This window comes from Tyto alba, unplaced genomic scaffold, assembly GCF_018691265.1.
Source record: "Tyto alba isolate M040663 unplaced genomic scaffold, T.alba_DEE_v4.0 Super-Scaffold_21, whole genome shotgun sequence".
NCBI lineage: Eukaryota > Metazoa > Chordata > Aves > Strigiformes > Tytonidae > Tyto > Tyto alba.
The window spans coordinates 1,211,949-1,224,886 of NW_024881295.1; the positions used below are offsets into that span (position 1 = coordinate 1,211,949).

The 12,938-nt window shown below is 39.0% G+C and overlaps 1 protein-coding gene across 4 annotated transcripts in view; it reads left to right on the forward strand.

The window, feature by feature from the left end:
* The window catches only part of RIMKLB (ribosomal modification protein rimK like family member B), a 71,485-nt gene extending 58,916 nt beyond the window's left edge, over nt 1-12,569 (forward strand). Inside the window, exons 11-13 of one of the 4 annotated variants that reach the window (XR_006165541.1) lie at nt 925-3,940; nt 4,524-4,592; nt 4,854-5,053. Coding sequence is in view for 1 of the 4 variants with exons in the window: in XM_042795305.1 (XP_042651239.1) it covers nt 11,589-11,639 (51 nt within the window). In the remaining 3 variants the exon portion in view is untranslated. Of the gene's footprint in view, nt 1-924; nt 3,941-4,523; nt 4,593-4,853; nt 5,054-11,588 lie in introns of those variants that run through there. The other 3 variants (XR_006165542.1, XR_006165543.1, XM_042795305.1) reach the window with 3 other exon arrangements.
* The last annotated feature ends 369 nt before the right edge of the window (nt 12,570-12,938 follow it).

Below are 12,938 nucleotides of genomic sequence, written 5' to 3' on the forward strand. Positions count from 1 at the left end.
TTCAGATGAATCTAGATGAATTTTTCAAAATTCTGTTATAAATTTTCCAATATATAAAAAGCTTCTTTGAGACTTTCCCCTCTGTTTCTGAGTCCTGGCCTTTTTTTGATTAGTTTAACTAGTCATAGTTGGAAATCCAAGCTGGTAAGTACAGAAGATAAATTGCTTCTTAGATTTGTATCAGTCATTAGCCCATTACAGTATAATGAAAAGGATTTAAGACCTTCTTAATAATTGACATGCTCAAATGTCTCTACATAACATGTAAGAAAAATTTGTATCTATATGTTAAAAGATTTCTATGTAAGGAGGAGATAAGACATTGATACAGTAACAAAGTAAAAAAACTTGGAAATGTTGAGTAATAGCTCTGAAGCTGGAAAAGCCAAAACCCAAATCCATTATTCTCTTCTGTGAATCTTACATAGATATTAATTACTGTGTAATGGTATTTGTAGAACACTGTTTAGATTAAATGATAGATGCCTTAGGAATGTCATGGTACTAAAGGACAGTGTTCTTCATGGAGACTTCATATATCTCAAGAGAGAAAAAATATTCAAGGCACCAGCAGTTAAACTCCTCTTTGAAAGTGGGAGAAAGTGGGAAATGATATATAAGATATATAAGCTATATGTTTCTGACTTAATGGCTAACAGCTAGTAGATTCAAACACCTCTTCAGTTATCTAGACCAATGGTCTTTAAAAGCTTTTGATTGCACATCCCTACCAGTAAAAAACATTTTGAGCATGCAGCCCAATCTATGTTTATTTATGTTACATACATGTACTACCATGTACATTATAAAACATACACAGAAATGGAAATTAAAAAAGGATGAGATAAAGATGAAATGAACACTCTTTTAAACATTTATTTCATTGTGTGTATTAATGGTGCAAAATATACATTCTTCCTGCAGCATTTTGAATTGTCTTGCCTACCCCCCTGGGGAACGTGAACTCTGCTTTGGAGAACACTGATCTAGACATCATCAAAGAATTCTAGTTGTACACATCATTAGTATATTCCATCATAACAATACCTCCATTTTAAGTAAGTCTCCTACCAGAGATTAAAATGCTGACCTCTAGTAGGGTGACTTCTCTTTCTGAAAAGAAAGTAAAAGAGGAGACAAGAGCAGGATATGGAAGCATTGATGAATGGTCTGTCATAGGGGAGGTTTGAATCTGGATCAGCTGAAAATGCGGAGAAACATGTCCAAGTGGGGTAAAAAACATGTGGTCAGAATATATACCAATATGCAGAACATGGCAGTAGCTTTTGTACTTTCATAAATGTTACTAGTTCACTTACAGCTAAGTATTAGTTGGTAAATTCCAAGTTCTGTTTCCTGTTGTTATCTGGGGTGGTCACACTAAAAATTGGAACAATGCTTACCAAAGGGAACTAAGCTGGATCTGAGTTTTTGATATTCAGGCAACTAGTTGCTACTGCGTATCAGGTATCACTTAGGACTATGAACAACTGGTGTGCTTTTCTCAGTAGCTTCTCACTTTTCATACAGCCTTTAAAAGTATTATGTTAACCACAGACTGGAAATCCCAGAACTGAGTTACTGCAAAGTAAGAAATACTTTGAATGGAGATCTGAAGAGTTCTATTAAATATAATGATGAGCAAAGTCTGTGTGTGAGATGAAGCTCATTGAGAAAGTTTTTTAAATCCAGTCAATTGGAGAGGTGAAAGAGAGAAAGTGAATTCTGGTAGTAGAGGCAAAGGAGTCTGAAGCATATGTCAGTCTGTCAGCAAAGAGGGAGATGAGGCAGTAAAACAGCTTTTGCTGATCTTGAGCATTCCCCTTTTTTTGTTGTAAGGAGGGATCTCACCAGGCTTTCAGTACATAATATATGCTAGGCATACTAGCCCTTGAGGATCAGGTATCAAGGAGGAGAGCTGGAAGTGTATATAGAACTGTTGATATGGAAACTAACTGTAGTACTTGTCTACTAGGATGTGGATTAAAAGTGTTACTTCACTGAGTTTAGGTGACAGTAATACTTGGGAACAATGGTGGTCATCTGGCCCCGAGCATGGGCTTATTTGCCCAGATACACCTATAACTTTTTGTTTTTCAGCATAGTTAGGGAGAGAGGCATAGAAATGTGTGTAAGTCTCTTTAATGAACATAGGGGACCATTCTAGGTGAGTTAGTGAACTGTTCAGGAAAGAATTTTTGGATATAAAATGTGCAGGTATTTAGAGTACACTCCCAGATCCTCAATGTTTTCACATGTGGCTATCAATACAAAAGGGTATTTTTTTTTTCTACTAGGTGTGACATAGCAAAGCATTCTGTTCTGCAACTTTGATGTGGTAGACTTTTCAAGAAGGCAGAATATTTTTCATTCTTACCATAGAATTCCATGGGCAGGCAAGAGGTGGTATGTATGTGAAAGGAAGAATAGATAAGTTCCTCACACTGACTGACAAGTGGATTATGGACATTTACACCGTACTCAGGCAAGGCATTTTTAAGGTATTTCTGCATCCTCCTTTTGTTCCATTTAGAAAGAGTACAAATATTACTAGAATATACAGAGTCTGCATAGTAATATGTCAGCGTATTAAGCTCTGCCAAGTGTGTATGTGGGAGGGGCTCATAAAACATTTATGTGAATTGCTACATGTCTGCTAAATGCGCTTTTTTATTTGCAGGCAGTTTGCTATCTGTAAGTGCATATAGTACCCTGTCTTAGTGGAATACATTTTTGTTTGTTCGGAAGGGAGGAAATGTGTTTGGGGAGTTAAATATGCCATTCTGTTGTCCATTTCAGTAGGAAGTAGAATGGTTAAGGGAAGCTGTCAAAATGCGTAGGAACTACACGACTAGTTATATCCAAAGTCTGGTGTCAGTTGAGTACTTGGTGCTGTTGCTTTTTGGTCTATCTTTTAGTAAGAGGTGACAAAGAAATATCTGGGAGGAATATCAAGAAATATCAGAATGATTTGAAAGTGTTGTGTACATTGAATTACATCTTCTGTTGCCATTTCTTTTTGCTTTCAGAACTCTTTGATGTGCTTCTATACAGGTATCATTTAAAAAGTACTGGCTGCTGAAATGTCTCTGGTGCCTAGGGCTGATGTCAGTTGAACAGGGGGAACAGACATGGAATTCTCTCTAACCAGGAGCGGTCAGATGTGCTAATCTGGGTCTTGACCAGATGAAGACAGAGAGTTAAAGTCTAACATAGGTTTTGCTGGGCTGTGTATTTTTATTGTGATACATGCAGTAGTAGCAGAAGTCTTTGTCAATAGTATCCTGTGTAGCTGTCACTAGAAAGTGTAGATGCTTTTGATCAGCAGTGAATGTAAAAATTTCCCTTATGTAATACTTTGTCTTTTCCCAAGTATAGGTACTGTATTATGTTAATCTGTGGTTTAATGTAATATGATATATACAGTTTTCCAAATCAGGACCGAATTTTTGCCTTGGACAAATTGCAGTATAACTGAGGTACTTCATACTACAAGAATGGAAAAGAAATGGAGTTTTATTAAAGGTCATTGGATGTGTTTTATTGAAAAAAAATATTGTAATCAGAAAAAAATAATTTATCACATTCATAAATTTTCATGGATATATGTTAATTTCCAGAATTTATTGGGTTGATCCTTCTTGTACAAAATAGCATTTGTTGTTAGAGAGGGAGGCAAAATCCATATTATATTAGCCAGTAACCCAGTTGTTGCTACCACTTTGGGCAGTCATACATTTTTTCTATGCAGATTTCCTGTTTATGGTGGAAGCAGTGATACTACTGAGCTTCCTTGATGCTTAGTTTATCTGTGTCGTAAAATACTTACATTTTTTGGAGAAAGGAGCTGGAGAGGTGACAACTGTACCCAGTGTTATGTGGACTAAGCAGGAAGGTGCCACGAAGCAGAGAGAAGACTAAGCAGTAGCCATATGCACAGGTATACTTTCAACTCTGTCTTGTCAATGTAGTGGGAGGCCAGGAGTCGAGATGACTGTTTCAGTTTTACCGTGATGAGGAATGAAAATGTCAAATTGACTGTGCAATTGTAAATATTTCCTATCTAGTTTTTACCAGTAGTGTGGTTTACCCAAGGGTGCATGTGCAGTTTCTCTTCCTCACTACTACTGTGCAAATCACTGTCTGCTAGTATTTATCCCTGGGATTTTGTCTGTTCTGTGGTATTGTGTATTAAGCCTGAAACTTGTGTAGTCTTTTGTGAGTTTTAGGAGGAAACCTGGTATGCTTGTATATTTTCCCATCCATCTAACAAACACAAGATCAACAGAAGCAATACATATGATATGGCTACTCTCTTTCCCCATCTTTACAACAGTGTATGGGAGGAGTAGCACAAATGTAATGTGATGTAGGAATGCTTGTAAATGCCCGAATGGAAATGTTTGTTTACTGGATGGCAAATACTGAAGCTTTATCAGCGAGAGAGCTAGGCAGAAAGAGGCTGCAGTGTGACTTTGCTAAACTTTTACATAATTCTTCCTCCACGTGAAATATTTCCACAGGAATGTAATGCTTGTGAAAGATGCTGGATCAACAGTTGCAGAGATTGAACTCCTCTACCCACAGGAAAGGTAACAGGAACTAGATTTTACCTTTAGAACACAGCCTTTGCTGCATCTTACTCCTTGACCAGGAAAGGCCTCTTCCAAGGTCGGAAGAGGAGGTTAGTACCCATGGCTCAGTCCTGGGAGCATCTGTAATGCAGATATCAAGGAAGCCAGATAGATGCCAGTTACAGAGTTTTTTATTTTTTTTTTTTTATGATGTCTGCTTGAATTTCTGATATTATTTTGGGGAAAACGACTAACTTCTTCAATGGTTTGTTTCTCTAGGTTTTCCTACACCAGCAGGAGGTCTTCTCTTCCCTCTTATGGGGACACTTACCTCTTGGTAATGCCCCTTCACAATGAAGGGAAGGAAGGATGGACCAGCAGCAATGTGGAATGCGGCGATGTCCACACTTGGGGTTTACAGTCATAACAATCAGTGTCCTACTAACATGGAGAAGTGAATAAAAGAGTTGAACTCTAAATCATGAGAGTGTGAGGTTCTTTTTGGTATCTTCTGCACCAGCTCCCCTTTCTTGAGGTGCTGTCTAACTTCAGAAGTCTATTGATCTTGCAGCTTTAATACAGCTGAGCCAGAAAAGTAAAACCAGTTGAATGTTCTTCATTATATTAACCTTTTTTTCTTCAGTGATTTAATTCCTAAGAGTTCAAAAATGCTTTATATTGACATGAATAAGCTTCCTGAATGCCTTGGAAACCTCAGTATCATGCCTTTGGTTTTATCAGTTATGTTATGAGTTCACCTAAGTTATTGAGAATACAAGTCTTGAATTTTAAAAGGAAAATCATATTATACTGATCATGCTGTACTGATAGTTTTGGTCACTGCTAAAGAGAAGCAGAACTGCAGTTCTGTTAACCTGTCAGAGATTCTTTAAACATTAGATAATGTACCTCTGGATACTGAGGCCACAGGGGCAGGGCTTATTACAGAGATGGTTGTGTAAATTCTTACTGTACACTGTTTCTGAAGAGAGATAATCTTTAAAACCACAGGTTATAGATCTGGCACATAGCTCTTTTGGTTCGTTGTTAGTGAGACACTGTAAAGAGCTAGACATATAGTAATGTTATGTGACAATCTGCCTATTTGAAATTTATATTATAAAAGTGAAGCAAAAAGGGACGCAAGATCCTGAGTTGGTACATTATCAGTAAACACCTCTTATTCTTGACAAGGTAGAATGTTCAGTTTCTTTGTAATCTTTTCGTTCTGTCCTTGAAATCCAGGCTAAATATTTCAGAGGGCTGTGATAATGTATTATAAAGCTTGACCAAATTGAATTTTAAAACAGATTTGGTGAAATTGAAGTGTAAAATGGAATCAAATGTAAAACCTTTAGCTAACTGGCAATTGCAAGAGGGAGCTTAAGGCAATAAAAGGGTAGTATCCCCTTGGACTTTAAAGCTTGAACATATTTTTAAGTTAGATTACATCACATCAGGCTGAAAGCTAGCACAGTTTGGGTAAAATTAGTTTAATACACTTTGTGCAGAAAGTGCCCTTAGGTTAGAAGATGAATGAAGGAATTGGTTTCAAGGTGCTTTTTAGGCCAAGAGTTTATTAGCAAGAGTGAGGCAATTGTTTTATTTTTATAAACCCTTACATAGCAGTCGTCTACGTGATGACTGAACCTCTAATGTAGCAATGAGAAAAGCAAAAATGTTCAGATGTTTCTAGAGAGGTATTTGGGTCAGAGAGGGAGGAGATATTCAATGCTATTGTGCAGAGTCGAGCTCAGACATCGCCTCTAAAGCTGTAAACAATTCTGATGGCTCAGCTTTGCAATTCTTGGAACTGGGGCATGTCTTCTAGGATAGTAGGTTCTACATTCTCTAATACTATAACAAACAGTATAGGAACTTGTTTTCTGAAACCTGTTGAAGAGTGAGGGCTGCTATTGAAGAAGATTGTGTAGTATAGATATTTTCATTCCTATTTTCTGTATGCTTGTTATAGTTATTTACAAGTTGGTGGAAACTAGGAGTGTGACTGGTACTGTGCAGCGATGCCTTTCCTCCAGTAGCTGCAGTTTGTGGTTTGGTGGTTTGCAAATGTGAGTGTCAAACCACGCCTCTGGTTGCACCCTGCCTCGAAGCAGATTAAATGGCTGCCTCTGCAGACTTGTGGCCATTTTATCTCAGTGCTTAGGAGTATGCTGATGCTTGTGCTAATACTTCCATAAGTGCTTTTCTGTCATTTTCCTTAATATTTAATGTAATAAAAGTAGACCAGCTGAGAACCTTATAAGTTCCTTCATAGTTTCATATATCCCACCTTGCTAAGCTAGTTCCAAGCCCTTATCTGTATTTCAGTTCTCTTACATTCTCTGCAGATGTTCAGCAGTGTTCTCCCTGTTCTACAGCCTCAAGTTCACAGATTTGTTCCTCTTGCTCCTCCTGCCTTCATAGTACAGAATGTTTGTTGTGGTTTTTTTTTTTTTTGTTTGTTTGTTTGTTTTGGTTTTTTTTTTCCATTTTGTTTGTTTGGGTATTTTTTGCTTCCAAATGCTCCTGCCTTCTTGTGATAGGAAAAGCCCCTGCTGTTTTTTCTGCTCTTAACCACTGGCCCTACTTGTCATTGTCCCATGCACACTCATAGTAGCTTAAGAGTATTTCTTACTCAGTGCCTATTATAGATAACTGTTCTTTGATGTTTATGTGAATTACCCTACAAGTGTGTTTTCTTTTTTTACAGAGAGAAAGACAGGTTTTGTTGCAACGCATTTATTTTTTAACAGCTCAAAATGCATCAGAAGTTAAATAAAAATTAAAAGAAGTTAATGAAAATAGAGATGTCTAGTTTCACTGTAGTGTCTCAGTGAGTGAGAGTCTCCAAATTGCAATACTGAGAAGATCAATAGGTCCCTTGCTGTTGCACTTATTTAGCTATCCTTGAGAGGGATTGGTCTCCTTGCAATCCATCTCCTCATGTACCTCAGTTAAAAGCTCCAATTCAAGAGCTGAGGTCAAGAATGTGTTAGTAACACTTGTGAGTTTTACTTTCCTTTGTCTTTTGTTCCTTTGAATTTGCCCCTTGAATATGAATACAGGGTATCAATAAATACTAAATGGATATTCATAATACAATATTTTTATACTGTTATTTGTACAGTACAGTGAAAACATAGTAATATTAGGTCTGTAGTGATAATGCTGACCTGTGCTGTGATGATTAGGGAAACCTGGTATAAACAGATCCTTTTGCACTTCTACATTTCCTCTTAATTGGAATTGTGCTTTTTTGCTGGCTGCAGAAATGGAATACTTGTAACACTCGGTTTTGCTTTGTATAATGGGATCTTGGGGTGGAGTATATTTGTATTAAGGCCAAACTGGGAGAGGGGTTGAAATTTTGTTTAGTATGATATCTGGAAAACCTCTGTAACTTGGCTGGCCTGCATTCCCAGTTGTGCATGATGTAAGCAGACAGCTGTGTTTTGACCACTGTCTTTTTTATTTTTCTGGGTCACTTTTAGTATTTTTTGCCATAGCACCTTGGTTGCTTCTCCAACCCTTTCTTTCCCTGTCCGAACAGCTTGGTTTTTCACTGTTTGTTTACCTCTAGGTGGTCTGCAGGATCTAGGTATCATCTTGGAACCAGACATCACATCATCCTCTCTGTGACTCTCTCATCCCGTGCTGTCATCACTTCCAGTGTTTTTCCAGACATGCTACTTTGAAGGGCTTCCTCTGCTGAGATGGTAATGTTGTTGAGAAAGGAGAACATGCAATGCAGTGATGAAGTTGTCTCAAAAAGCCTCAAGGGTGGAATCCATGGGGGAGAGGCTACTGCACTGTGCTTCTTTCGCCCCCCCACCATAATTTAGCTGTTGGTGCACAGGCTAGTAAGCAAAGCACAGGCTACTAAGCTAAGCCCTGCGCTGTTTCTGGCTTACGCACTTTATCTTGGACATTGGCATGCTTCAGTGGTTGGGATAAACAGCACTTCTCCCTGCCAGTTGGTGAGATCAGTGATTACTGTGTCAGTACTGCTGTCCTCTTTCTTGCTCTGCACATGCCTGGTACGGAGATTCAGTCAGGTTCTTTGGTCACCTGCATGTTTGTCCTCATCTGCTTTGGATCTACTCTCCCAGTTTATGGAAGGGAGATGGATAATACTGGGCTCTAAAATCATGTGAAACACACTAGGAAGAGTTTCTATCAGAGATGGAGTTACAACTGCTCAGTATTTTTCTTCAGCATTTTCATTAAAGAATTATTTGATTTTCTCGTGACACTGCTTCTGAAGATTTCTAATGAAGGAAAAAATCCTTCTAGTTCTGCCCATCATCCTAGAGAAAGCATACAGAAGCTGTCAGAGCTGTCTGTGGTATTACTTGCTGCTTCTTCCCCACAGCCCTTAAGATCCAGGACAAAGTGATACAGAAGGATAAAACGATGAGCTTCCAAGAGAAAGGAATGGGATGTTGCTTTCTAGCATCTCTGGTACGCATCCATGTTCAGCTGCTTGGTGGTGACAGGGCTTGTCTCCGTAAGAGTGTGAAATTGAGACAGGAGGGAGCAGGGAAGGAAGGGGCAGAATCCCTTCCAGTTGTGATAGGTCACTAATTGACCAGTGGTCACATCTGTGGTGGGGGAGAGGCAGGGTGGGGAGTGTGGGCTTTTGGAGAAATAAAGGAGCAACCTGTATAGTTTTCTAGTCCCTTCTTTCCAGCCTTGTGGCCAGTGCTGTGTTGTAGGGAAGAGTATTTCCTTAGTCTTCCCTGTAACGTCACACCATATAGCTTTCTGTGGTCCTATTTGCAAGGTAAGACTCCAAGGGAAGAACTGCACAAAATCATTCAAAGCATTCTCTTCAGCTTGAATCCTTTAATGGCTTGAATGGGTGAGCTTTCATCTTAACCCAATCTTACTAATAGCTCACATACTTTGAAAACAGTTGAATTTGTGAGCAGGGGAATGGAAATGCAAAATTGCAGCCCAGTTATGAGACTTCACTCTGGAACAAGCAAACCCTGAAATGGGAGAAGAGGACTGATAGAGGGAATGGAAGAAAGAGTATTTTCAGTATCTAAGGTTCCAGGTTTTGTTGGAGGCGTGTGTGTAACTTTCTCTTATAACGCCACTGGTTCTGATTTCATGAGCTTTCACATTAAATTGGTTTGCTTGAATGGGAGATGTTAAGGGAGTATGGCCTTGGTTAGGTGCAGCTGACTGGTGTATTGATGACATAGTAGCAGAAGGGTAAGAGGGGCTCCTAAAGATGCTTTCTCTTCTAAACTCTGTTCTTCCCATTGCTCTCCTGAGAGACCATTTTGCAGAGTAATTTGGTAGGTGCCTTTTTTGCTTTTAATTTCAACAGTCAACAGTTCTTACCTGTTACAGGTTCCTTTTTTCCAGCCGAACTAAGGTCTTGTGGCACTTATTACAAGACTGGCCATTAATTTAAAAAAATCTGTGTGTCTGTCACCTTCCCTAAAAGGTTTGTGGGAGGAGCACTGAATTATATTTTTCTCCTCAGTTTTAACGGACTGTGGTTAATGTCTCTGTGCAAGACTGTTTTGCGTCTTCACTGACACAGAGCTCCTGCTGATTTTTACACCAGCTGAGTTAGCTATGTTTCCTTGGAGGTTTAGTTACTTTTTTGAGATGAAAGCAGCATTGAATGTGTGTTACTCTAGACTGTATAAAAGATGAGCCGACTCTGGAAGGCATACAGTCAAAGCAGATGACAAGGTGGAAGGAGACAGGGAGACAGCATATCAGTAATTAGTAGTTGTAACACATTTGTGATGCAGACACAGCTACTCATTCTGCTGTAGGGTCCATTGGCTGGAAAGAGATGAAAAACTACTAAGTACGTTGGCTGGCTACTATACTATGCATGTATCCTGGTTTTCACCTTCATGTACGGAATTACTGCCAGAGTGATACTGCATTTGCAGATAGAAACTTTAGATGTCTGTTCCTGAGCAGCTAATGTATTTCCTAGCCTGCATTCTGACAGGAAGGGTAGTGGTGACCCACCTTCCCAGGCTCAGCTGCCAGTGTTTTCTTTGTCACATAGGAAACTCCCAGCGAGCTGCATGCAGCTGCATATGCCAGCAACAAAAGTGAAGATGCAGTCACAGGAATTTAATATAAAGGATGCTTTGCAGACCCAGTTTTGATGACCAGCACTCAAAGTCATGTGGCACTGTGCAATGGCACTGAGCTCTTCAGAGTCAGGGAGATGCATTTGTGATGCTCCATGGGAATTGATTTGAGTGCTTCATTTCATCAGTGCCTCCTGACTTCAGAGAAAAAAGGAGGTGAGCAAAACTTCTAGGATGAGGCTGTATCTGACTTGGAACATGGGGGAGGGAAAGAAAAGAATGTGTTCTTAAGGCAGCCAAAACTTACAAAATTAGTCGTCATAGCCATCAACTTTTAATTTTCCATCTCTCCCTTAGCCCAGATGACTGATGTTTAATACACTGCATTAAGTGTCCCTTGGAGTGGAGCACACTATGGTGCATTGTTTTGTTTGTATAGAGCTGGTAAGCAGGTCATAGCATGTGTGTTTGCTTTGGTTGCCTGGAGGAGTTCAGCATCTTTTAATTACATGTTTTCATAAGTGTCCTTTAACAGATGTAACCCTTAGAAGGTAGAACAGCGAGTAGGAGAAACAGGCTGGTTTGGAGGGTTTTGGAAGCAGATGATGTGAGCCCAGAGTGGTGAAGGGCTTTCAGAGAGGTGAAATTCATGTCTGTGTGCAGTCCCACTCTTGGAAGCTTTGTCTACAATTCCTACCTTCCCCATTAGTTTTGGAAGCCCTCCCAATGTTTTCGACACATGCTATCTGAGCACACCTCCTTAAGGCAGCAAAGCTCCCCTGTAGTTGAACTTCTGATAAAACCTAGCCTAATACTGCACTTCTCTTTTGTGTAGAAAGGCTGTGGGCCATCGGTGTTTGGGACAGATGCATTGAACCGCTGTGTGAGAAGTGCTCTTAGAGCTGGCTGATCGTGCCTCTTCATTCTGTTTCTCTTCCAGGAATGGTTTTGTTATGAGCACCTAGTGCTGCAGGGACTGGTGTTTGAATGACGTCTTCCACAGTGAAGCATGGGAATTCCAACATCCAGAAGTCATTTCTAACTGTGCTGGATTTGGATCATATTTTGCCAAGAGCACTTTGGACCCATTAACTTCATGGAGAGTGGGAAACACAACACTTACAAGCCCAAGATGTATGAGTCGTACATTAACAGATACACCTCAAAGCAGACATCACTTTTGCTTATTTCTGTCTGTGTACATAGTAAATATAAGACACAAGACAACATTTCCTGCCACATCTCACTTGGTTTAATTTTGGCCTGGGCAAATCAGACAGTTTCAATGGATGTGATGGGTAAAAAACAGCTCTGAGAGAGTTAGTTTTCTTGAGGCTGTGTTTCCCTCTGCTGGCATGTAGTTAATACTGCTGACTTTATTTTTTCTCCTCAAAATCAAGCTTCCAAAGCTACTGCATCCTTGTAATCCCAAGAAACATTTAAACTGTCTTCTTCAATGATCATATACAGCCTATTAATAAAAATAAGAAAGGAACAGCAACAGTGCTAATGAGTGACCCAGTCTAGATGTAAAGCTGGCTCTGCTTTACATAAAGCATTGGACTAGAATGACTTGACCATTTTTCTGAGTGTGATAGGCATGCTACCTTTTTTTGGGGAGGCGGAGTTAGACTGAAGAGGCAAAATGACTGTTTTCAGAGTCTCCTATTTTTATTCATCTAGGGTAATTAGTAATACTTTAGTAATGCTCAAAGTAATATTTTTGAAAATTGATATTGCTGTCTGGCAGGATTAGCTAATCTAAGTTACATGAAAATGTATAAAATTCATCTGAACATTGGTTGCATTGTGTGTTAAGATTAAAAAAAAAAATCACAAGTAGCACTGGTTTTAAGTCCACTTTACCAGTTTCCATTTGTAAAACTGCTATAGATTAAAAAAAAAAAAAAAACAAACCAAACCAAACCAGAAAACTAAGGCCTTGAGTCATTTAGAAACTGAGGTGTATAGATTTGAAAGTCAGTAACAGTACTGACTTCCTGAAACTCAAATGTAGTTAATGCACATGTATGTATATTTACATGAGTAGAAGCTAAACCTGTACTTCAGATCTTCCTTACAAGTAGCAATAGTGAATAACCATGATGCCCCCCATATGAAATTGTTAGATTATGTAGTTTGGATAGGCCACATAAATCTTTTTTCAAGTTGCTCACAAGAAATTTTTAAATTTACTTTTTCCCTACCTTGTTTTTATTATTTATTTTTTCATGCCTATAGTCGCAGTAGTTCTTCGAGTTGCTTTGCACATGCAAATTTAAAAGCTGTT